The following is a 25,262-nucleotide window of genomic DNA, read 5'->3' on the forward strand; positions in this document are numbered from 1 at the left end:
CCGTACCTAATCATAGTAAAAGCCATATACAGCAAACCAGTTGCTAACATTAAACTAAATGGAGAGAAACTTGAAGCAATCCCACTAAAATCAGGGACTAGACAAGGCTGCCCACTCTCTCCCTACTTATTCAATATAGTTCTTGAAGTTCTAGCCAGAGCAATCAGACAACAAAAGGAGATCAAGGGGATACAGATCGGAAAAGAAGAGGTCAAAATATCACTATTTGCAGACGACATGATAGTATATTTAAGTGATCCGAAAAGTTCCACCAGAGAACTACTAAAGCTGATAAACAACTTCAGCAAAGTGGCTGGGTATAAAATTAACTCAAATAAATCAGTTGCCTTCCTCTATACAAAAGAGAAACAAGCCGAGAAAGAAATTAGGGAAACGACACCCTTCATAATAGACCCAAATAATATAAAGTACCTCGGTGTGACTTTAACCAAGCAAGTAAAAGATCTGTACAATAAGAACTTCAAGACACTGAGGAAAGAAATTGAAGAAGACCTCAGAAGATGGAATGATCTCCCATGCTGATGGATTGGCAGGATTAATATAGTAAAAATGGCCATTTTACCAAAAGCAATCTACAGATTCAATGCAATCCCCATCAAAATACCAATCCAATTCTTCAAAGAGTTAGACAGAACAATTTGCAAATTCATCTGGAATAACAAAAAACCCAGGATAGCTAAAGCTATCCTCAACAATAAGAGGACTTCAGGGGGAATCACTATCCCTGAACTCAAGCAGTATTACAGAGCAATAGTGATAAAAACTGCATGGTATTGGTACAGAGACAGACAGATAGACCAATGGAATAGAATTGAAGACCCAGAAATGAACCCACACACCTATGGTCACTTGATTTTTGACAAAGGAGCCAAAACCATCCAATGGAAAAAAGATAGCCTTTTCAGCAAATGGTGCTGGTTCAACTGGAGGGCAACATGTAGAAGAATGCAGATCGATCCATGCTTATCACCCTGTACAAAGCTTAAGTCCAAGTGGATCAAGGACCTCCACATCAAACCAGACACACTCAAACTAATAGAAGAAAAACTAGGGAAGCATCTGGAACACATGGGCACTGGAAAAAATTTCCTGAACAAAACACCAATGGCTTATGCTCTAAGATCAAGAATCGACAAATGGGATCTCATAAAACTGCAAAGCTTCTGTAAGGCAAAGGACACTGTGGTTAGGACAAAACGGCAACCAACAGATTGGGAAAAGATCTTTACCAATCCTATAACAGATAGAGGCCTTATATCCAAAATATACAAAGAACTCAAGAAGTTAGACCGCAGGGAAACAAATAACCCTATTAAAAAATGGGGTTCAGAGCTAAACAAAGAATTCACAGCTGAGGAATGCCGAATGGCTGAGAAACACCTAAAGAAATGTTCAACATCTTTAGTCATAAGGGAAATGCAAATCAAAACAACCCTGAGATTTCACCTCACACCAGTGAGAATGGCTAAGATCAAAAACTCAGGTGACAGCAGATGCTGGCGAGGATGTGGAGAAAGAGGAACACTCCTCCATTGTTGGTGGGATTGCAGACTGGTAAAACCATTCTGGAAATCAGTCTGGAGGTTCCTCAGAAAATTGGACATTGAACTGCCTGAGGATCCAGCCATACTTCTCTTGGGCATATACCCAAAAGATGCCTCAACATATAAAAGAGACACGTGCTCCACTATGTTCATCGCAGCCTTATTTATAATAGCCAGAAACTGGAAAGAACCCAGATGCCCTTCAACAGAGGAATGGATACAGAAAATGTGGTACATCTACACAATGGAATATTACTCACTATCAAAAACAACGAGTTTATGAAATTCGTAGGCAAATGGTTGGAACTGGAAAATATCATCCTGAGTGAGCTAACCCACTCACAGAAAGACATACATGGTATGCACTCATTGATAAGTGGCTATTAGCCCAAATGCTTGAATTACCCTAGATCCCTAGAACAAAGGAAACTCAAGACGGATGATCAAAATGTGAATGCTTCACTCCTTCTTTAAATGAGGAAAAAGAATACCCTTGGCAGGGAAGGGAGAGGCAAAGATTAAAACAGAGACTGAAGGAACGCCCATTCAGAGCTTGCCCCACAGGTGGCCCATACATATACAGCCACCCAATTAGACAAGATGGATGAAGCAAAGAAGTGCAGGCCGACAGGAGCCGGATGTAGATCGCTCCTGAGAGACACAGCCAGAATACAGCAAATACAGAGGCGAATGCCAGCAGCAAACCACTGAACTGAGAATAGGTCCCCCGTTGAAGGAATCAGAGAAAGAACTGGAAGAGCTTGAAGGTGCTCGAGACCCCAAAAGTACAACAATGTCAAGCAACCAGAGCTTCCAGGGACTAAGCCACTACCTAAAGACTATACATGGACTGACCCTGGACTCTGTCCCCATAGGTAGCAATGAATATCCTAGTAAGAGCACCAGTGGAAGGGGAAGCCCTGGGTCCTGCTAAGACTGAACCCCCAGTGAACTAGACTATGCGGGGAGGGTGGCAATGGGGGGAGGTTTGGGAGGGGAACACCCATAAGGAAGGGGAGGGGGGAGGGTGATGTTTGTCTGGAAACCAGGAAAGGGAATAACACTTGAAATGTATATAAGAAATACTCAAGTTAATAAAAAAAAATAAAAAATAAAAAAAAAGAAAGTACAGAAAAAAAAAATAAAACTGCAGTTCAATGAATCCATGAGAACAGAGACACTGCAAAGGTGCCTATAACAGTATTACAACCACATATGAAGCCTTCTTACTATACTTTACTGGATGTCCTAACCTAGTATATATGAGCTAAGAATCTGCATCCCCATATTGCATACCACAGGAAGTACTTCAGTTAGTATATTGCCAGCGATCTCAAGGATATTCTGAATTGAACTGTGTTTCATGGCTTTAATCTCTTCATCTCTCAGCTTTATTTCTCTTCTTAAATCTTCATATTTCTCCTCAACTCCTTCAAGAAGTAGGTCTTTTAGAGCCTAACAAAAGCAGGCAGTCCATTTCTCAGAATACACATGACTAGTATTTCATAACAAGAGCAGCTGAGCAAATACATATATGTTTCCACAATCTTACAAAAAATAGAATTTGACAATTTTGCCCAAACCTCAAACTTTCACCTGAAGACCAAGAGTAACTATGGCTGATATTTGCTCACAATTCTCTCTATGGCATGATGGAGACTATGGGTTATGACAACCCTGAGAACTATGGAGTAAGTTACAACATCTGGGGGATAGGGAGGAGTTGATGTTTTAACTCAAACCCAGTCTCAGTTTCATTGAGCTGATCCAACACCATCTATTTCACAAATGATGGTAATTAACTGTTGCCCCTGAGAGTGGGGCTGCAAAGCTCTGGGATGGGAGAAAGTCTGCATTTGTATTGTATTCCATCTCTGTACAAGGTAGCAACCAGCTCTGGAAACAGATACATGAGAGCATCGGATTACTATCCCAACTAATGTGATTGTTTCAAAGATATCCTTGACTGTTGTGCTCAGAATTTTTGGAGTGGTGAGGTGAGGTATTTTTCAGGTACAGGAAAATAAGGCCACTCTAAAGCATACAAGAGTGGCTGCTGGGGAAAGTTTTTCTTCACTCCAATGTAGGTTACTGTATTGGCTAGGTTTGTGTGTCAATTTGACACAAGCTGGAGTTATCACAGAAAAGGGAGCCTCACTTGTGGAAATGCCTTCATGAGATCCAGCTGTAAGGCATTTTCTCAATTTTTGATCAAAAGGGCCTCCCCTTTTGATGGTGGGTGGTACCATCCCTGGGCTGGTAGTCTTGGGTTCTATAAGAGAGCAAGCTGAGCAAGCCAGGGGAAGCAAGCCAGTGAGTCATATCATCCCATGGCCTCTGCATCATTCCCTGCTTCCTGACCTGCTTGAGTTCCAGTCCTGACTTCCTTTCATGATGAAGAGCAACATGGAAGTGAGCTGAATAAACCCTTTCCTCCCAACATGCTTCTTGGTCATGATGTTTGTGCAGGAATAGAGACCCTGACTAAGACAGTTACTAAAACTACAGAAGGTCATATGCCTTTATAATTAAGGTCTTCATTAGGATCAAGGTGGATCTGAGGTTTTCAGGTTCACATGTCATTGGAAGTTCTCTCTGGGTTCATGATTTCCTTGTCAAGGTCATACTGGTTTTTTTCTAGGAGAGCCACGGTTGGTCATGTTTTCATCCCATCAAGACTCACCTTTAGCTTGTGGTCCAGAACCCTCTCCTGATCTCTCAGAATGTTCTCCCTTTCCATCTCCATCTTCTTCTGCAGCTGGGTCATGTTTTCTGCGAAGCTTCTCATTTGAGCCTCAATCTCTTGCTCTTTCTTCTCCTGTTGCTGCCTCATTAACTCCAGTTCCTTTTCAGCTGCCTCCTTCTTGGCCAGTTCAGCTGTCCCACAAAGGATTTAGAGAAGGAAGAAAGGACAATCAGAACTGAGAGGTATGTTCCTGATTCTCAAAAATCAGTCTGATTTCCACATGAAAATTCTCTGAAGCTTCACATCACCATGCAATGACTCCCTATGTGATGGAAATGCACTGACTGCCTAGGCATGCAACACCAGCCTCAATCACAGTTTTCAGATCTAGAAGGGGATGCAGGATGGAAGTTCCTGTTTGGGAGATCTTCCTATCCATCAATCATGGGCTCTCCAGGAAGTCTGAAAGAGCTCAGCCCTTCTCTGTACCTGCCATAGCTCTCTGTCCATCACTGAGAGCTTTGTCTGACTGCAAGATGGATTCTTCCACAGTGATCTGTGACTTCAGGAAGTTCTGGAAGACCTCACTTGCCTGGGTACAAAAAGAGTGAAAACCTTAAACAACAAGGATGTAGTTTTCTGACAGAAGAGTTATCATTCTATGAAATGATGACTCTGTCTACAATATTTGAATCCTGCTGTAATTTATGTGTGTGCACTTTAATTCCATGGCTGTACCAAATTCTACCATCTTTGCTGAGATTGAAAAATTAAACCTCTGTAAAAGCATTCTGCTGGCTCTCTAACCTCATGGTTCCACAGTGTTTACATCCTCTCGTTCTTGTAATGATGACCCTGAGCACGTGGTTCCTTTACCTGCATGTAACATGCACACATACTCCTTTCAAACAAGGCACCTAGCACCTCAGACCCTCCCACTGTGTTCCTGCACTGACTACACATCCACTCCTCTCTGAATGATAGTGTAAGTGTCTGCAACCCTAACTCAATCATGTAATTAAGGTTCTATTCAACTGTATCACCTATGTACGCATCCAATAGAATTGAGAAGCCAATCTGTACTCTAGTACCTTTTTTTTTTTGCATGCACGGTGCTGTCTAGAAAACTTTGTCCTTCAACGTTTATGAAGAATACCCATACTTAGCATCTAATGCCTATGCACAATTGAGCATATATTTGATTAAAATCAGATGAGCTATGTGTGAGAAAAGGTATGTGCATTTGATAAATTGAAAGCATAACTTAATCTATACTTCCGAGTAGAGAGCAACTTAAACTATTTTCATAGTAACTGCCTCTGCCTTCTTTAGATCTTTTCAATATGACCCAGGGTGGGACTTGATCCATTTGAAAAGCCTCACTTATAAGATCTCTGTGGATCTGGACAGTATACTCCTCTCTCATCTGTATGATTGCTTCACTCTGAATGAACCTGCCCTGCTCCTTTGGCAAGTCTGTGTGAGCTTTTCTGTTCATTGCACCCCTCACCTGCACAATGGAGATCTTAAGAAGTAATTCATTCTGACCCTGAGTTTTAAACTGATCTTTCAATGAGGAAAATAACACTGACTCAATTAAGGAAAAGAGCTCTCAATATATTAGCACCAGCACCACCACTACCACTGCCACCATCATCTCCTCTGCTGCCTCTATGTCCTTAAGTTGATTACTAGTTCGTATTTAACAAGCACACTCTGTCTGTGCCATCTAAAATCATAAAACAATGAAAGTTTTTCTGTAATAATATGTATATTCGGATCAAAAATTAACAGAGTATTCAATAAATCAATGTTCTCTTTCATTTGGATTTATGTTATCAATCTTACTTCCAGAGGAAACAAATAAAAGTTATTTAATATTATGCATTATTTTGTGTATCTAAGACTAGAATGGTTATGATTTATTCACTCTGTTTTCTCTCCATAAAAGCCTAAGTGCTCTTAGAAACCAAGAGCAGCAGTCCAGCTCTCACTGTGGCCTAGCTGCCCAACCACACCTGTCCTCACCCCTCACCTTCACTCCCTTCCTGGGCACTTGTTCATAGTCCTGCTCAACCTTCTTCCTGGCCTCTAGGTAGAGACTATGGCCCCCAGGAACAGAGAAAGTTCCATGTGAGATGCTCTCCCTCAGGGATGCTGAGAGCTTGTCCAGTTCAGCTTGGCAGTGACTGAGAGATGCTGATTCATTCTGTTCCATGAAAACTTTCTTCCTTTCCTCAATGGTGACCTGCAGGGTGAGTAAGGGAAGACAAATGAGTGCATTGTTAGAAGAAAGGTTCCACAGTGATTGTTCTAGACAGAGAATGTGACAGTCCCAGATGAATGGGACAAGATGAATGGGGAACTGGTTTTCTGTGGTCACCATGAGTTTGTTCTTTAAACATTTGTAATTTCCTTGGCCTCAACTCAATTGCTATGTGAGTGAAGTGAGTAAGCATGAAATCTATCTTCTTCTTCATCTTTTAGGATGAAGGGATTTCCACAAATCAATAATGAGTGCAAAGTTCAACCAGGAGGAGAACACAGCTTCCTTAGGAGAATGTGTTTTGATGTGGGTCAAAATATCTTCACAGAAAATCTGTTTTGAGTAGTTTTGTTACAAACAAAGAGAGTAATGTGTGCTTCATGGACTTCTTCAAAAAAGTGAACACTTTGAAGATAAAGATGTAGATGAAGATTCTGAGGCGCATACTTCTAAACTACAAAGAGACTGTTTTCTTCAGTATGAACTAATAATTCTTGTCCCTTGTAAGATGTTAACAGAAAGATTTAAGATAGAAAGATTAAGAGAATGTCACTAGATTTTCATTCCTTGGTATTTTTGTGCCATAACAGCCCATAAAACAGTGAAACAGTGATTCTCAACGTTTCTAATGCTATGACACTTTAATACAGTTCCTTATGTTGTGCTGAACCCCATCCATAAAATCATTTTTGTTGCTACTTGAAAGTATAATTTTGCTACTTTTGTGAATAATAACAAAAATATCTGATATGCTGGATCTCTGATATGCACCCTCTGTGAAGGTTCATTTGGTCCCCAAAGAAGTCATAATGCACAGGTTGAGAACCACAGCCAAAAAATGATAGACATCCATTGTCTTATAAGCTCTGGCTATCTTGAAGATATTGCATTTATGTAATTACACTGATTCTTGAAGATTAGATTTTTATAGTTGATTGTAGAGAAGGAAAGCCAGAGAAATGAAAAACAAGGAAAGATACTGTGTGTTGAGTTCTGAAAAACAAGGAAGCAGGCTGAGTGATTTAAGGAGACCTGTTCTTTCCTTGGCCTCAGGTTTAGTAGCAAACAAGAGATCAATGGTAGTAGACTCTGATGCAGGTTGCTTACTAAGATACACAGTTTTATTTGATTCAATAGTGAATTAAACATATAACCTGTTTGAACTGAGCTTCCTCAGAGAATGAGCTTTGGGGTGGTGAAAAATCTCTGCACAGAAAATCCACCTCTCAGTTCTGAATTGATTGGTGATAAACACAGAATTGAGTGCCTCATGAATTCCTTTAATGAGAGCAAAGGATGTGACATTAGAGAAATTCAAGTTCCTTTAACTTCACACCTATTTATACTTGGAAGTTAGAATCCAGATGCTTTGCTCATTGAGGATGGTCGGTAATTTTTAGAATAGTCAAAGACAGAGTAGAATAGCAACATTAAAGTGTCTCTGTTCATCAGAATTGTGCCTCTGCATCAGAAAGTACATACATCTACACCCTTCATCATCCAGAATAAGAAGGACATTAATCCCATTACTACATCACTTTACAGTATGGACTGACTTCAAAAGATGGAATTTGCTGACCTATAAGTAGTCCTAACCTAAAAGCTTCAGTGTGTCAACTCCCTGAAGGATATGTGAACTCATTAATTTATAGTGACACTTTAAAGATAAATAACATTTTGTCTGTTCTGCAATTGACAGACATCACAATGCTGTTTAGAAAACATTTAATATGTTTGGGGGTTCATGTTTAAACTTTGTCAAAAGGTAAAAAATGATATTTACTTAACCATAGGAACCTGACAAGTCGATTTTTTACAGCTGATCATAGACAAGAAAACCCAGAGAGATGAGTTGTAAAGGAAGGGCAGAATGCCTCCTAATGTACTAAAGACATGGGATTGTAGGCCTCTAGACAAGACCCAAGTTTATCTGGCACTGGACTTAAGATTGGAATGCACTGAGCAGACACATACACACAATGCTGCACCGGACTTGACAAACTGTGACTTGTAAGTACATATTTTTAAACACACTAAGCATATATCAACTTATTCTATACCAATAAACATGAACTTAGATTAGAGAGACGGCTCTGCAGTCAAGAACAGTAACTGCTCTTCCAGTGAGCAAAGGTTCAATTCCCAGCTTCCACATGGCAGCTTAAAGCCAGGTGTAATTTCAGATACAAGAGATCCAATGCATCCTTCTAGCATTCATGGTCACCACATACTTATGCTATACAGGCAAAACACCCATACCCTTAAATAAAAGAACTATTAAAAGTGAAAAGTGTCTACTAGATAAACGGGTGTTGTTGTGTTGAAGAACCCATTACCAATAAGAACTTGGGCTCCTTTATGACAAGGATGCAGCATAGATCAAAAAGCAGACTCAGACCTATCTGGCAGAAGGGTGGGCATCAGTAAGAGGAAATGCTAAGGTACATTACCACAAGCTTCTTCTGGAACTTCCACTGGTCATCCTTGAAGGAGTGCTCCATGAAGACAGCAATGGCTTCCTTCTCACAGGCTGAGTGCACACTTAGCAGCTCCTGGAGCGTGTCTGTGGGGAGCCTCACTCGCTGGGCCATCTGCTCACTGTAGTGCTCAGCTGCCTTCTGGACAGCTGTGGAGTTTTCACGCTCTGCCAATGTTTTTACTGCATTCTCCAAGCAAGGTACTGTCCCAGTGTTGATTGCATCCACGTAGGTCTGCACTAGATTCCCCAGTCCTAAGCAAACATCATATTTAGGGTGCGCTGGGAAATTTTCACTCCCTATAGTACAAGATGTTGTAGCCTACATTCTCAAAAGTCCCACCATACTGAATACACACTTCTATTTTCTTCCCGTTGTCTTTCTTGTTCTCATCCTTAACCTGTTAATATTAATCCATTTGTGTAAAACTCACAAGTCATTTTATCATAATTTTTTGGTTCTTCACTCCCCTACAAAATTAAATTAATGATTAATGCAGCTGTTTAAAGGATCCCTAGCATACTTTCCCATCAAAATGAAAGAAGCAGCCTATTATGTAGAATAAAGTTTTTAATCTCTGAGTTCATTTCCAAATAAAAATGTAGAGCCTTTTTCTAAGAAGATCAAGAGTTTCAAGGAAGCAAGACATATTAGTACAGCATGGACCTATCTTTGTCTGGACTACTGTAGAGTTCCCAGGTCCGCAAAGTCTTTTCTGTATGGAAGATTAAGTTCAAATTTGTTTTTTACTCATTTACTAACTGTGCATGCAAGGCCTGCTGTTTCCTTTCTCACTCACGTAAATCAACTGAAAACAGGGGTTAATAAATAAATGTGCATTTCCATGTATGACACAGACTTCTGCATTCCCACATTCCAGTATGGCAAATAAAACTACTGACAATTCTAGCCAAGAATCCAGACTTCACCCTGTACTGACCCAGAAAAGACATAAGCTTTGCAAAAGTGACTCACGACTCCCAGTGACCAGGATCCCCTCTCCGAGTCTCTTGCCAGTTGCATGACTGAAGATATAAGAACAAAAGTTCTCCAATTGCTTCTGGAAATTAGGGTTCAGCTGGCTTTCTGATATACTCTCAATCTTGGCTAAGAGTTGTGGGTCACTCACTGGCCAGTCGAAGACAAAACACTTCCGCCTAGGAAAGAATTGTCTGATGCATTCCCTTGGCCAGTTGGAAGTCTGGGTTTGGGGATCCTGCCCTGAGGAAGAGGAAAAGCAGATAGAACCATAGTCATGGTGGGGTTTAGTAAAGTCATAGTTTTGTTTTGGGGGGTTTGATTGGATGTTTACTTGGTTTGGGTTTTCATACAAAAATTCAAGACTAGACTAGGCTGGTCCAGGATTCCTATATAATCAAGATGACCTGTAACTCCTGCTCCTTCTGCTTCTATATGCTGAGTATGAAACTACAGGTGTGTGTTATCACACATAGATTAGAAGGTACTGGACACCAATCCTAGCACCTTTCACTCCTTAGGCAAGCTCTACATCAACTGAGCAGGTAATGATTTACATTCTTTTAATTTTATTGTATAAAATTTATTATTAGGGTTTATATATAATTATGTATAAGTATAAACATCTGCATTGCTTATTATTATATAAATTTATTTTATTACAAAGTACATTTATATTTTATTAATAATTATGTATAATTATAATATAGAATTATATTTTATATAAATTTATGTATATAATTTTAAAATAACTTATTTATTGAAATATATTTGCTTTTATACAATATAACCTGATTATAGTTTCCACTCTACCATCTGCTCCCTGATCCTCTGCATTATCCACTCACACAAATCCACACTCTTCCTTTTCCTCTCTCATTAGAAAACAAACCGACATATAATAATAATAATGATGATAATAATGCTGATGGTGATGTTGGTAAAATAAAAAAACCAAGCTAGACTGGGACAAAACAAACAAACAGGAAAAAAAAAACTCAGAGAGAAGACCATGAGACCCATAAAAACACTGAAATCTACACAGAAGACCCATACAAAAAGTATTGGGAATATTGGGAACCAAAATACATAAACAAAAAATTTGTAAGGTTGGAAGATACATAGACAAAGCATTGTAAGACTTCCCAAATCACCAAGAGTTCAATTTGTGTTGGTCATGCACTGCACATGTTTTGTTGTTTTTTGGGGGGTTTTTTTGGTTGTTTGTTTGTTTTGAAGGTTAAAAGGCTATAGGATAACATTCCCACCTTCTGAAAATTGATGACCCATATTTCTTTGCAAATCAGGCTTCAACTAATGAAATAACTATATAGACATTGAAGACTAAAATTATTGCTAGTTTTAAAACATTCTACGCCTGGATGTAGTTTGGGGTAATAAGTGACTTTAAAAAAAATTATGTGATTACTAAATAAGTGCCTTATTGATTGAAAAGTTAAATTTAAGTCTATAGTATTCTCAGTGTTATGTAAAAAATGGTAAGTGGGAAAGATTGAGAAGAGGATTCATGACAATACCACTGTGGTACCAAAATGAGTTTTAAATAGGAAGCTATTTTATAATGCAAATGTCCAAAGAACACTTAAAATGTCACCACTGCCTTCAAGACTAATATGGACATGAGCCACTTCTCTTCAAACTCTGAGATCAGGACTTCATAGAAACTGACAGCAGTTGATCCTCCTAATCCTGGAACAGTAGCTTCAGAATGTTTGCTAACTATGGGAATGAAGGAAGGAGGAGTGAAGGAGAGTTGGTGTTTCTTCAAACCTTTCATCAGTGACATAGCTGTGTAGATACAACACATTGAAACTATTGCCTGAGATTATAACAAAAGACTATGTTGAGCAGGAAGCAATGATGGAGATGGTAGCATGCTGTTCTGGTAGTTTTTAGACATATTGAAAAGGTAAAAAGTTGTAAGTTGAGGAGACGGTTTTCTTTGTGTTTTTAAAAAAAAATTCTGGAGAATGCATCAACACTAGTATATTAAAGTTATATTTCTACTTTGCAACAATTAGACCAAGTATGTGAAAAAGATTATCTCAACAAGTAGATTTTGGTTGAGATTTGGTGTCTAACAAATAAGAATCTAGTGGTTTTCAGCAACAAAAGCAGGGGCCAAGGGAGTAGAGAGGAATGTTTGGTGTTCAAAACTTTTCCTCTTTTCTCATTTGATGCTAAGGTATATCGTGGGTAAAGTACAAGTTAATTTTAAATATCCTTGCTTGGTATTGGGCTCTGGTCTTCTTGAGATTAAACTTCTCAACTGAAGCATATCCACACAACTTCCAGTTCCCATTTCTACAGACTTCAGTCTAGCATTAGATGCCCATGTAACTCCAGACATGACAGAAATACTCAGTGGACCCACCCCACCCCCATATTAAGATAATCTGTACCCTGTTTAAGCTCTGATACCTGGAACCAGTTGCAAGGCATTCTCCAGGTACTGATCTTCAGTGATGCAGTGACCATCCAACTTCAGCTCCAGAGTGAAGTCCCGTACAGTCCAGATAAAGTCTGGAAAGAAGCCCACAAACTCTCTAGCATCTTCTATCCCATCAGATCTTGGGGAGGACTTTGCTCTGATGAGCTCTGTGAGTTTTGTCACATAACCAGGACCTGGTTAAGGAAAATGTATCCAAATCACAATTCCTTTCTTGAAAAAGCAAGCACAAACATTTAATTTTTCCTGTCCTATCTGATTCACCAGTAGCAACTCAGTCACCCAAAACTCTTTTTCCCTAAGTTCCACAGTAGAAGATAGAACATTGGATCTTTGAAGGATACTGCAGCTTCTCCAGGGCATCATTGTTGATGGTGCTCATGCTGTTGTAGACAAAAGTGCTGCTCAGAAGCACAGCCAGAGCAAATATCCAGGCGTCATTCCTAGCGTCACCCTAGAAGGCACAGGGGAAGATCTTTAGAGCTGACTCTTTCCTTAATTCTCATTTAAAGCTCATCCAGATCTTTGCTCGTTTGAGCTGTCACCTCCTATTTCAAGTAATCTATTAGTTCAGTGGAGAAAAAGGATCTTAGGACATGAGCACACATTTCAGCTTTAACGATTGCATCAGGATTATTACTGTTGTTACATTTTTCTGATAATAGAACTTTAATGATATTCTCTTTAACGTGTTTTCTTTCTTCTTTTAAAAAATTTTACAATGACATGGATTAATCCATTGAATATTGTAAAACCTAACATGGTATCTGGAATAAAATCAGATGTTCAGTGACGGGGACTAGCATTTATTAAATCAGCATGTGTTTGACTCTTGTCCATATGCTTGACACAACTGATGTTCTCCAATTGTATCCAATTAAAGACAATAAGCAGTCATTTATGTCAACTAGATATTTTATGCTGCCCTTATACTCCACAGAAAGTAATGAGAATGGCAAATTTATAAGATTCATTCAACAGAAAGAGCTTTTCTGTTTATAATAGATAAGAGAATTACAAGAATTGCCATATCAAATTAACTATAGGTATAAAGGTTGGAAAAAGAGCACTGGCTAAGATGTTGTGCGAGCCAACTGCTAACTGTTAAGGACTTGGTAGAGTAAGTACATGATGGGCTCATGATACATGAAGGTAGAAGCCAGCATGCCAGCATCCTCTAGATAAAAACACCATTATAAACGGAACCAAGGGAATCCTTCCAGCCAGCATAGAGTAACTTTGTTTGCTCCTGGAGAGGGTAAAAATTGAATGGTGAATTCTCAGGCAAGATGACAAAGGACCCTAAAAATCAGTCTATCTTGTTTATATAAATTATACTACTACCTAAATTATAGCATAATACAGATATTATATTTTTTGTGAATGGTGTATAAAGTTTAGTTGTGAGCCCTTAAATAAATGCAAAAGTAAAACAGATTCGTAGGAGGTTTTCCATGGATATTTTGATGAAAAGAATTATTTTTCCATGTAGTGAAATTTAAAAGTAACCAGGAAAATCAATAGTGTAAGCTGTGCTAAAGAATAAATTTCTTAAATACAGGTAAGATAATTATGGTGTCTGATTTGGAAAGGAAATTAGGACCCCTAATTCCACTTTGGAAAAATATAAAGACCAGTAGAATTGTATATCTTCTTAAGCAAGATAAAATTGAAAAGAAAAATCTATTTCATAACATAACAATATCTGAAAACATTACCTAAAAATGTTTGCTTTTATCGAAACTCAGATGTGTTCTCAGTCTCATAGCCTTGCTGAATATTCTGTGTGTAGCTAATAAATATCCACAGGAGTGCCATTTACATTTAATACTAACTTCAAAAGGCCTCATGTACCTCAGAAGGTGACTACGAAGTCTCATTGTCTCTCTGCTTCTCTAGGGCACCTTTGCTCTTATCAGCTTGTGATGAAGCTCATGAAGCACTAAATTGACCACATTCTAGGGAGGACTAATGCTCAGGTTCTGAGAAAGCTTGTGAATGATCCTTTGCAGGTGTCAGCCTGGCTATGAGCCAGGTCTCCATGGCAAACTTCAGATTACAAATCATTATTTCAGTTGAAGGCAGGGAAGTCATTTTTGAAACATAGCATAGCTTCTGTGGAATTGAATTAGGCTTGGGGATGTGCCCATTTTTCTCAACCTTATTTGCTTCCCCTAACATTCCAGAGGTGTTTATCCAGAGGTCCATGCTAATGAAGCCTCACAACATGTCTATTCTCATGGGAGCCCACCTTGCTTAAATATTGATGTATCAATAGCAATAGATTAAGGCCATTGGGTACATATGTCTATGGAACTGTATTCAGAGCAGAATCTTTCCTATCTTCTCCACCAGCTTGAGCTGCTAAAAGACTATTGGCTCAGTGTAATATTCATTGAAAGGAATTAAATGCCTTATCTAACAGACCACAATATTTGACTTGTTGCTGTTGTTGTTGTTGTTCATAGAAGTATGACCAAAAGCATCAAGTTCAAGTTATCTTCTATAGTTTTGTTTCCAGTGAGATTATATCTTATATATTGAATTGCAAGAGATTATTAAAATACAAGGAGAAATCAAGAGTAACTTCATGTGTCACTTACTTGCTGACTCACCTTTTCTACATCCCCAAGACCCTCAGTGTCTAGAAGGATCAGGGTGTGACTTGGCTTTGTTGGGTGAGGCACACACCACATCCAGATGCCCTTGGTTTCAGACTAAACTGTGCATCCCAGAGGGAAGCCTGAAGGGAAGAAGAGGAAAAAATGTTGTGTATGTGTGTGTGTGTTTGTGTGTGTGTGTGTGTGTGTGTGTGTGTGTTTGTGTGTGTGTGTCTGTGTGTCTGTGTGTGTGTCTGTGTGTGTGCATGCCAGTAGACCAGGCTACTAGGGAACTTCTAATCATTATTTCAGCATGGCAGAACATCCCCCAAAATAAAATAGTGTTGTCCCCATGTCACTATAAGCATTTGGTTTCATTCAACATCTGTTTTGAAAACAAAGAAGTCAGCCCTATGGATAATGCCAAGTAAGGAACCAAGGTAGAAATGAAAAATCATCTTCTGAGTCCAATGAAGTGAAGGCTTTGAAGACAAGAATGAGTCTGAACAAGCAGGCTTTAAAGACTGACAAGAATAGAGACAGGAGGATCAATTCAACGTTATCTTAGGTTACATAATGAGTTCTAGGCCAGCCTGGGATACTTGAAACCAGACTCAAAAAAGAAATGTATCTGTAAATAAATGGGTAAATTAGATTTTCAAATAAAATAAAATATGGATGACTTGAAGCATATAAAGGTATGAGGGAATAGACAAGGAATTGAAAGAATAGAATTTTACTTTAAAATTTAGTAAATGAGCCATGGGGTATTCATGGTGCAATGTTGAATCCAGAAGGATTGTTGTGTTTTTGATAACAAAGGCAGCTTACTGTGATGGACATGTTACACACAGAAGTGAAAGTGTTTTTCAGAATAGAGGAGATGCAGCTAAAGAAGTCAGGTATGAAAAGGTTAAAACAAATTTTGTAGGATCCTGAGGAGAACCTTGAGCTATTTCATAAACAGAAGTAAAACAGGAAAAAGGATTGAGGCCTATGATTGACTCAAGTTGAGGACAATGGGTTGGCTTTCCCATATGTGTCTTTAGTACAAGTAAGAGCCTGAATCATAAGGAGATGGAGCCTTGGCTTCTGTCTAGGACAACACTCACCATTGTTCTGACCAGCCAGGCAGTTCATCAGGTAGGATTTTCCTGTGCGGTACATCCCTACAATGGCCACCACAACCACAGGCTGAGAAATATTGTTGAGAATATGAATGGCTCTTGGATTCACAAACAGCTGCTTGTTCTTATTTTCTACCAGACACATGGGGGCCTTCATAGTTCCTGGTGCCATGACAGCCTGTCAAGTCAAAGAGGCTGTCAGTCCAATAATGCATTCAGAAGGAATTTCAAATGGTAGTTATTCATGGCATGTGCATCAGATCTTCCTGCTTGTCACCTGGACTAGTTTCCTCAGCCTCCATCAAACCACAGTCACACAAACTTCACATTAAAACAACAATATTTTCTTGTTCCATGTAAAAATCACACATGCAAATGTTTGGTAAAGAGTACAAGGCAGTGTACTCTATGGAGATTTCAGGGCAAATGCTTGTCTCTGAGTTCCAGCTGACTCAGGCTTCTCTTGGTATTTGTCATTGCACTGCTAACTTCCTGCTCTCTTTCTCTGATTTCTGTCTCTTTTCAAATTTCCTTATGTTTCTCTCTTTAAAGTACATTTGTCAATTAGACAAAATATCCACCATAAAGAAGTCCAACATTTTAAGATGTACAATTTAACTATGCAATGCTTTTGAAAAACAAATCTGAAGATGACTTCATGGGAAAATGGTTTCTGGTCTATATGGGGAATCATATTTGGAAGACTGAAAGACAGTTAATCTTTTTTTTTCTTCAAGAGAAGTCCAGGTTAGAATGAGTGATTCACTGACCCTGTTTTAGACTTGGTGAATTGAAGTAGCAGGATTTCTTTTAAACAGTGACTTTTGGACATGTGAATTTCATATTTATCTCAAATGCAAAGAGAACGCATTGCATTCTAACTAGTGTGGTTTAGGTCCATTTCTAAATGTAAACATGAATGTGTAAATTCTAAATCTAAATCTATGAAAATAATTATCTCAAGTCCTGCTGATAAAATGTTTCCAGAACCCTCATGAGTCTTCAGTATACATGCTAGGGATCTATAGTAGAAACCATAGATGATGCAGTGTTGACTTTTTATGACTATCATACCTTAACTTTGGTCTTGTGCAGAAGTCCCCAGGAGGATCTGTGTATCCAATTCCCAACCTCTTGACACAAGTTTCCCTATCCATAAACATGGCTTTCTTCATACTGTCCATTTCCCAAGAGGGATTTCCTAACTGTGACACCCTTTGAAATCTGCATGAGCAGGTAAAACCTCTCCTACTGGTTCCTATTTAATATCTTCCTTATCACATTTTCTCTAAGCAGCAAGGAGAAGCCAGACTTTACCTTCAAGTCACCCCAGTTAAAAATCCAAGTTCATCCTTGGTAAATGTCTCTCTCCTATGTGAATGTCAAATCTACTTAGCCAAGTTTTCTACCACTGGATAAAAAGACCCTTGGCCAATTCTAGTCACATGCTACTCACTCTCTCCTACACATTCATAAAATTCTCTTTTCCATTTCCTTTCCTGTCTCCATTTAATTACAGATGATGTATGTATTCCTTAAAATAACAGGTTCTTTCTGTGACATACTCCTTACTTTATTCTGAGCCCTTACCAGAATATTTAGTGTCCAGGTTTTCACTAACAGTCCCTTTAAAACAACTCTCTAGTTGCCTCTTACAATCCTTCTAGTTTTTGGTCATTATTAAATTCTAGTTATTTCTATGGGTCTAAGCATTCATTATGGCACCATGCCATAAGATTAAATCTTATTCATTTCTAAGTCTAGCTCATCACAGTGTCCAATCAAGTGGCTTGAAATACAAAAATTGACTTCCTCCTGTCAATCATATCTAAAATCATATCCTGGAAATGATATGCCCCTCAGGGACTTAATTTAACAGTACACCTTTCCTCTTCATCCTTTGGGGTCTCTTCAGCTTCAGATTTGTTGAGTCTCCTCCTCTCCCTTTACTATTTACTATTAGTATTGGTATTACTAGTTCCACTTTTCAAGTTTCATTTTTCTGTGTTAAATTTTTCTCTGCTTATTTCTGATGCAGACCTTTGTTATTGGGTGAAAACTTCTGAAAATTCCAACATACTCTCTGTACCCATATTCCATTGTGGAGAGATCTGGACTCTCCAAAGTGGTGACAATCCTGAGAGCACAGGGAACACCTTTACTTCTGCTCATATTCCTGGCCCAAGAGTAACCCACGTAGACCCCTCTAGATCCAGGAGCCTTGAAGCAGACTGAGACAAGATCCTTTCAGTTTCTGCATGGGTCCAGAGCTGATCCAGTGACACAGCTCTCTCTCTGTACACAGATCCTGCTGGGTTAAGGCCAGTCTCCAGGAGTGCTGACACATAGGCTTACAGGAGGGTCAAACCACTATCAATAACAGTAAGACCAGGTAACATCAGCAATAACCAGATGGGGAGAGACAAGCACAGGAACCTAAGCAACAGAAACCAGACTACTTGGCATCATTAGAGCCCAATTCTCCCACCAAAGCAAATACTGGATATCCCAACACTATGGAAAAACAAGATTTAGATTTAAATCACATCTCATGATCATGATGGAAGACTTAAAAATGACATAAATAACTCCCTTAAAGAAATACAGAGTAACACAGGAAAACAAGTAGAAGCCTTAAAGAGTAAACAGGAAAATTCCTTAAGATTACAGGAAAACATAACCAAACAGGTGAAGGAATTGAATAAAGCCATCCAGGATCTAAAAATGGAAATAGAAACACCAAAGAAACCACAAGGGGAGACATCACTGGAGATAAAAACCCTAGGAAAGAGATCAGAAGTCATATACACAAGCATCACCAACAGAATACAAGAGATAGAAGAGAGAATCTCAGGGGCTGAAGATACCATAGAAAACATTGAAACAACCATCAAAGAAAATTTAAAATGCAAAAAACTCCTAACCCAAAACATCCAGGACATCAAGGACACAATGAAAGGATCAAACTTAAGGATATATATAGAGAAGAGAGCAAAGATTCCCAAATTAAGGGGTCAGAAAATATCTTCAACAAAATCATTGAAGAAAATTTCCCTAACCTAAAAAAGAGATGCTCTTAAAGATACAAAAAGCCTACAGAACTCCAAATAGATTGGGTGAGAAAAGAAATCACATAATAGTCAAAACACCAAATGCACAAAACAAAGAAAGAATGATAAAGCAGTCAGTAAGAGAAAAAGGTCAAGTAACATATAAAGGCAGACCCATCAGAATTATACCAGACTTCTCACCAGAGAATATGTAAACTAGAATATCCTGGGCAGATGTTATACAGACCCTAAGAGAACACAAATGCCAGCACAGGTTACTTTGTCCAGCAAAACTCTCAATTAACATAGATGGAGAAACCAAGATATTCCATGACAGAACAAAATTTACACAATAACTTTCTACAAATCCAGTCCTACAAAGGATAACAGATGGAAAACTCCAACAGAAGGAGGGAAAATACATCCTAGAAAAGCAAGAAAGTAATCTTCTTGCAACAAACCCAAATAAAGATAGCCACACAAACATAATTCCACATATAACAACAAAAGTAACAGGAAAAAATAACCACTATTCCTTAATATTGCTTAACATCAATGGACTCAATTCCCCAATAAAAAGACATAGACTAACAGACTGGATATATAAACAGGACCCAGCATTTTGCTGCATACAGGAAACACACCTCAGTGACAAAGACAGACAACCTGAGAGTAAAAGTCTGGAAAACAATTTTCCAAGCAAATGGTCCCAAGAAACAAGTTAGAGTAGTCATTCTAACATTGAATAACATTGACTTTCAACCAAAAGTTATCAAAAGAGATAAAGAAGGACATTTCCTATTCATCAATGGAAAAATCTATCAAGATGAACTCTCAATCCTAAATATCTATGGTCCAAGTGCAAGGGCACCTACATTCATAAAGCTAAAAGCACACATTGCACCTCATAGAATAATAGTAGAATACTTCAACACCCCACTGTCATGAATGGACAGATCATGGAAACAGAAACTAAACAGAGCCAAAGAGAAACTAAAAAAAGCTATGAACCAAATGGATTTGTCAGACATCTATAGAATATTTCATCCTAAAAAAAGATTATACCTTCTTCTCAGCACCCCATTGTACAGTCTATGAAATTGATCATATAATTGATTACAAAACAGGCCTCGACAGATATGAGAAGAAATAATCCCATGCATCCTATTGAGCACCATGGGCTGAAACTAGTCTTCAACAACAACAACAATAACAACAACAACAACAACAAACAACAGAAAGCTCACAAACAGATGGAAGCTCTACTCAGTGATAACTTGGTCAAGGAAGAGATAAAGAAAAAGCTAAAGACTATTTAGAATTTAATGAAAATGAAGGCATGATGTACCCAATGAAAGCAGTGCTAAAAGGAAAACTACTAGCTCTAAGCGCCTCCAAAAATAAACTGGAGAAAGCATACACTAACAGCTTGAGAGAACACCTAAAATCTGTAGACCAAAAAGCATATACCGAAAAGGAGTAGATGACTGGAAATAATCAAAATCAAGACTGAAATCAACCAAATAGAAACAAAAGAACTATACAAAGACTCAACAAAAGCAGGAGTCGATTCTTTGAGAAAATCAACAAGGTAGATAAACCCTTAGCCAGAATAACCAGAGGGCACAGATAGAGTATCCAAATTAACAAAATCAGAAATGAAAGGGGAGATACAAAAACAGACTCCGAAAAAAAATTTTAAAAAATCATCAGAACCTAGGAGAAAAGTCTATACCCCTCAAAACCGGAAAATCTAGATGAAATGAACAATTGTCTAGATAGATATTAGGTAAGAAAGCTAAATCAGGATCAGATAAACCATCTAAACAGTCCCATAACTCCTAAAGAAACAGAAGCATTCATTAAAAGTCTCCCAAACAATTAAAACCCAGGATCAGATGGGTTTAGTGAAGAATTCTCTCAGACTTTCAGAAGACCTAATACCAATACTTTCCAAACTATCCCACAAAAGAGAAACAGAAGGAACACTACCCAATTCCTTCTATGAAACCACAATTATCCTTATACCTAAACTACACAACAACCCTACAAAGAAAGAAAACTTCAGATCAATGTCTCTTATGAATATCAATGCAAGAATACTCAATAAAATTCTTTCAAACTGAATCCTAGAAAATATCAAAATGATCATCCATCACGATCAAGTAGGATTCATTTCAGGGATGCAGGGATGGCTCAATATACAGAAATCCATCAACATAATCCACTATATAAACAAAATCAAAGAAAGATAACACATGATCATCTCATTAGATGCTGAGAAAGCATTTGACAAAATTCAACATCCCTTCATGTTAAAAGTCTTGGAATTATCAGGAATTAAAGGCCCATACCTAAATATAGTAAAAGCCATATACAGCAAACCAGGAGCCAACATCAAACTAAATGGGGAACAACTTGAAATAATCCCCCTAAAAATCAAGGAATAGACAAGGCTACCCACCTCTCCCTCCTTATTTAATATAGTATTAGAAGTCCTAGCCAGAGCAATCAGGCAACAAAAAGATCAAAGGGATACAAATTGGAAGGAAGAGGTCAAAATATCGCTATATGATATGATACTACGCTTAAGTGACCCCAAAAATTTCAACAGAGAACTACTAAACTTGATAAAAAAAAGATAGAATTTTCAACAAATGGTTCTGGTTCAACTGGAGATCAAAGAATGCAAATAGATCCATTCTTATCACGTTGTACAAAGCTCAAGTCCAAGTGGATAAAGGACCTCCACAAAAAAGTCAGATGCCCTCAAACTTATAGAAGTAAAACTGGAAAAGAGTCTTGAACAAATGGGCACAGCAGGGAAATTTCCTGAACAAAACATCAACGGCCTATACTCTAAGATCAACAGTGGACAAATGGTACTTCATAAAATTGCAAAGCTTCTGTAAGGCTAAGGACACTGTCATTAGGACAGAACAGCGACCAACAGATTGGGGAAAGATCTTTACCAATCCTACATCTGATAGAGGGCTAGTAGCCAATATATACAAAGAAGTTAAGAAGTTAGACTCCAGAGAACCAAATAAATTAAAATAAATTAAAAATGGGGTACATAGCTAACCAAATAATTCTTAGCTGAGGAATCTCTAAGGGTTGAGAAGTACCTAAAGAAATGCTTAACATCCTTAGTCATCAGGGAAATGCCAATGAAAGCAACCCTGAGATTCCACTTTCCACCAGACAGAATTGGTAAGATCAAAAACTCAGGTGACAACACATGCTGGCAAAGGATGTGGAGAAAGAAGAACACTCCTCCATTGTTGGTGGGATTGCAAGCTGGTACAACCACTCTGGAAATCAGTCTCAAAGTGCCTTAGAAAATTGGACATAGTACTATTTGAGGAATCAGCTATACCACTCCTGGACATATACCCAAAAGATGCTCCAACATATAACAAGGACACATGCTCTGTTATGTTCATGGTGGCCTTATTTATAATAGCCAGAAACTGGAAAGAATTCAGATGCCCTTCAACAGAGGAATAGATAGGGAAAATGTGGTACATCTACACAATGCAGTACTACTCAGCTTTCAAAAACAGTGATTTCATGAAATTCATGGGCAAATGGATGGAAGTAGAAAATATCATTCTCGGTTGGGGATTTAGCTCAGTGGTAGAGCGCTTGCCTAGCAAGCGTAAGGCCCTGGGTTTGGTCCCCAGCTCCAAAAAAAAAAAAAAAAAAAAAAAAAGAAAAGAAAAAAGAAAATATCATCCTGAGTGAGGTAACCCAATCTCTCTCTCTCTCTCTCTCTCTCTCTCTCTCTCTCTCTCTCTCTCTCTGTCACAAACACACTACACACACACACACATACACACACACACACACACACACACACACACACACACACAATATTCACTCACTGATAAGTGGATATTAGCCCAAACGCTTAAATTACCCAAGATACAATCCATAGACCACAGGAAGTTCAAAGTGTGGATACTTCTGACCTTCTTAGAAGGGGGAACAAAAATATTCATACCAGGAGATATGGAGATAATATTTGGAGTAGATATAGAAGGAAAGGCCATCCAGAGACTGCCCCACCTGGGGATCTAGCCCATATATATACAACCACCAAACTCAGACAATATTGCTGATGCCAAGAACTGCATGCTGACAGGAGCTTGATACAGCTATCTCCTAAAAGGCTCTGCCAGAGCATGACAAATACAAAGGCGAATGCTCACAGCCAGCCATTGAACTGAGAATGGGGTCTCCACTGGAGGAGTTAGAGAAAGGATTGAAGGATCTTAAGGGGCTTGCAACCCCATAAGAGCAACAATACTAATAAACTAGAGCTCTCAGGGACTAAAACACCACCCAAAGACTACACATGGACTGATCCATGGCTCCAGCTGCACATGTACCAGAGGATGGCCTTGTTGGACACCAATGGGAGAAGAAGCACTTGGTCCTATCCAAGCTGAAACCCCAGGTTAGGGGAATGTTAGGTCAGGGAGGCAGGAAGGGGTGGGTTGCTGGGGAGGAACACTGTTGTAGAAGAAGGGGGAGGAAGGATGGAATAGGGAGTTTATGAATGGGAAACCAGCAAAGGGGATAACATTTCAAATGTAAATAAAAATTCCAAATTAAAAATAAAAGATTACCTATGAGTAAGCCTGTGGAGCATTTTATTCATTAGTGGTTGATTGGTGGTTAATTAGCAATGCCACCAGTAAACAGCTGATCCTTGAGTGTTTAAAAGCAGGCTGAGCAAGCCGTGGGGCAAGGCAGCAAATGACACTCTTTCATGGTCTCAGTTTCAGTTCCTGCCTCCAGGTTTCTAACTCCTCAAGTTCCTTTCCTAACTTCCCTCATTAATGGAGTATGAGAGTTGTAAGGTGAAATAGAACTCATTTCTTCAAGCTGCTTCTTGTCCTGGTGTTTTATCACAGCAATAGAAATCCTAAGACAAGTGTGTAGAGCAATAACCACCCTTCTACCTCATTAGAGATACTGCATAGCTTATTCAACATCAGACCACCCCACTTTCCAGACATGGAGTCAGTATGCTGTGGTAATTTTCTATGTGTTCTCGGCATATTCTGTGTGAATATTGTGGGATAGAATACCTGGCATTCAGGAGACTCTTTCTTTTCCTCAGGTAATTGCTTCACATGTTCCTGATGACTCTCTCCTTTCTGTGCCATTTTCTTCTGATCCATCTTGTACATATCCTCTAACATTTTCATGGCAGCCTCGGCAGATTCAGCTTCTTCATATATCATTGAGAAGGGAAATAAATGATATAATTTATTGAGGCATTACTGGGCCAGCTCCTTTTTGCCACTGTTGCTATTTCATAGAGTAAATTCTATCACCATAATTTTTCACCTCAAAATCCCACTGATGCTGACTATTGACTGCATTTATGTCTTACTCAAAAATGCTTACATGACCTATAGTACACCTGTCCTATATATTATATATAAATTTTATATATAGCGTGTGTGTGTGTGTGTGCGTGTGTGTGTATGTCTGTGTGTGTTTCACTCTATGTTGAACAACAAAAAGGGATGGTAGTTCACCAAAGGGCTTTTATAGTCAGCAGACGCTAACCCTTGACTACTAACACTCTTATTGCTTCCCAGAAGTAAGAATGCTTCTGAAAGTGGATTACTGGCTATTGCAGCCTTGGCCCAATTGAGAATTTATATAGTCCATTAACAAAACCAGCCTACTGTCCTAATTGGTGCGAGATGAGGACTTCTGCCTCATAACCATTGATGGCAGAGCAAGTGCAATCCTGAGCAGCACTCAAAGACGTTGTTCAGTCCCATCTGATTCATTCTGTATGTAGAACAGACCCATTATATCCCAAGGTACAGTTAATCCCCAAGGAAAGCTCTGGGGTGAAGATGTCTAGAACATGGTATGCATAAGGAAGTAATCCAGACTCTAGCAGGTAACTGCCTATTTTGATAGCATCTTGAATATAAAATTGAAAGTGTAGTTCAGTTTGGAATGGAGTTTCACAGGTACTGTGTGTACCTAGTAGGTAACACATTTTCTTCCT

General features: G+C 38.7%; 1 protein-coding gene across 2 annotated transcripts; it reads right to left on the reverse strand.

Annotated features, from left to right (window-relative positions):
- Positions 1 to 2,749: 2,749 nt before the first annotated feature.
- On the reverse strand, positions 2,750 to 24,423 carry LOC134485808 (guanylate-binding protein 3-like). Of its 2 annotated transcripts, XM_087642894.1 has the most exons (11): positions 24,319 to 24,423; positions 16,155 to 16,347; positions 15,058 to 15,185; positions 12,787 to 12,896; positions 12,415 to 12,618; positions 9,970 to 10,215; positions 8,968 to 9,248; positions 6,287 to 6,499; positions 4,741 to 4,843; positions 4,249 to 4,442; positions 2,750 to 3,020 (listed from the first exon to the last, which is right to left on the reverse strand). In XM_087642894.1, exons 4-11 carry the CDS (start codon positions 12,806 to 12,808, stop codon positions 2,814 to 2,816), a joined length of 1,470 nt encoding a protein of 489 aa, XP_087499020.1. In that variant the 5' UTR covers positions 12,809 to 12,896; positions 15,058 to 15,185; positions 16,155 to 16,347; positions 24,319 to 24,423; the 3' UTR covers positions 2,750 to 2,813. The 2 variants fall into 2 exon arrangements, with proteins under 2 accessions (XP_087499020.1, XP_087499025.1); XM_087642899.1 differs by lacking the exons at positions 16,155 to 16,347; positions 24,319 to 24,423 and having other exon boundaries at positions 12,415 to 12,611.
- Between the last annotated feature and the right edge of the window lie 839 nt (positions 24,424 to 25,262).

Source organism: Rattus norvegicus, chromosome 2 (assembly GCF_021556685.1).
Source record: "Rattus norvegicus strain SHRSP/BbbUtx chromosome 2, alternate assembly SHRSP_T2T, whole genome shotgun sequence".
In the NCBI taxonomy this organism is placed as follows: Eukaryota; Metazoa; Chordata; class Mammalia; order Rodentia; family Muridae; genus Rattus; species Rattus norvegicus.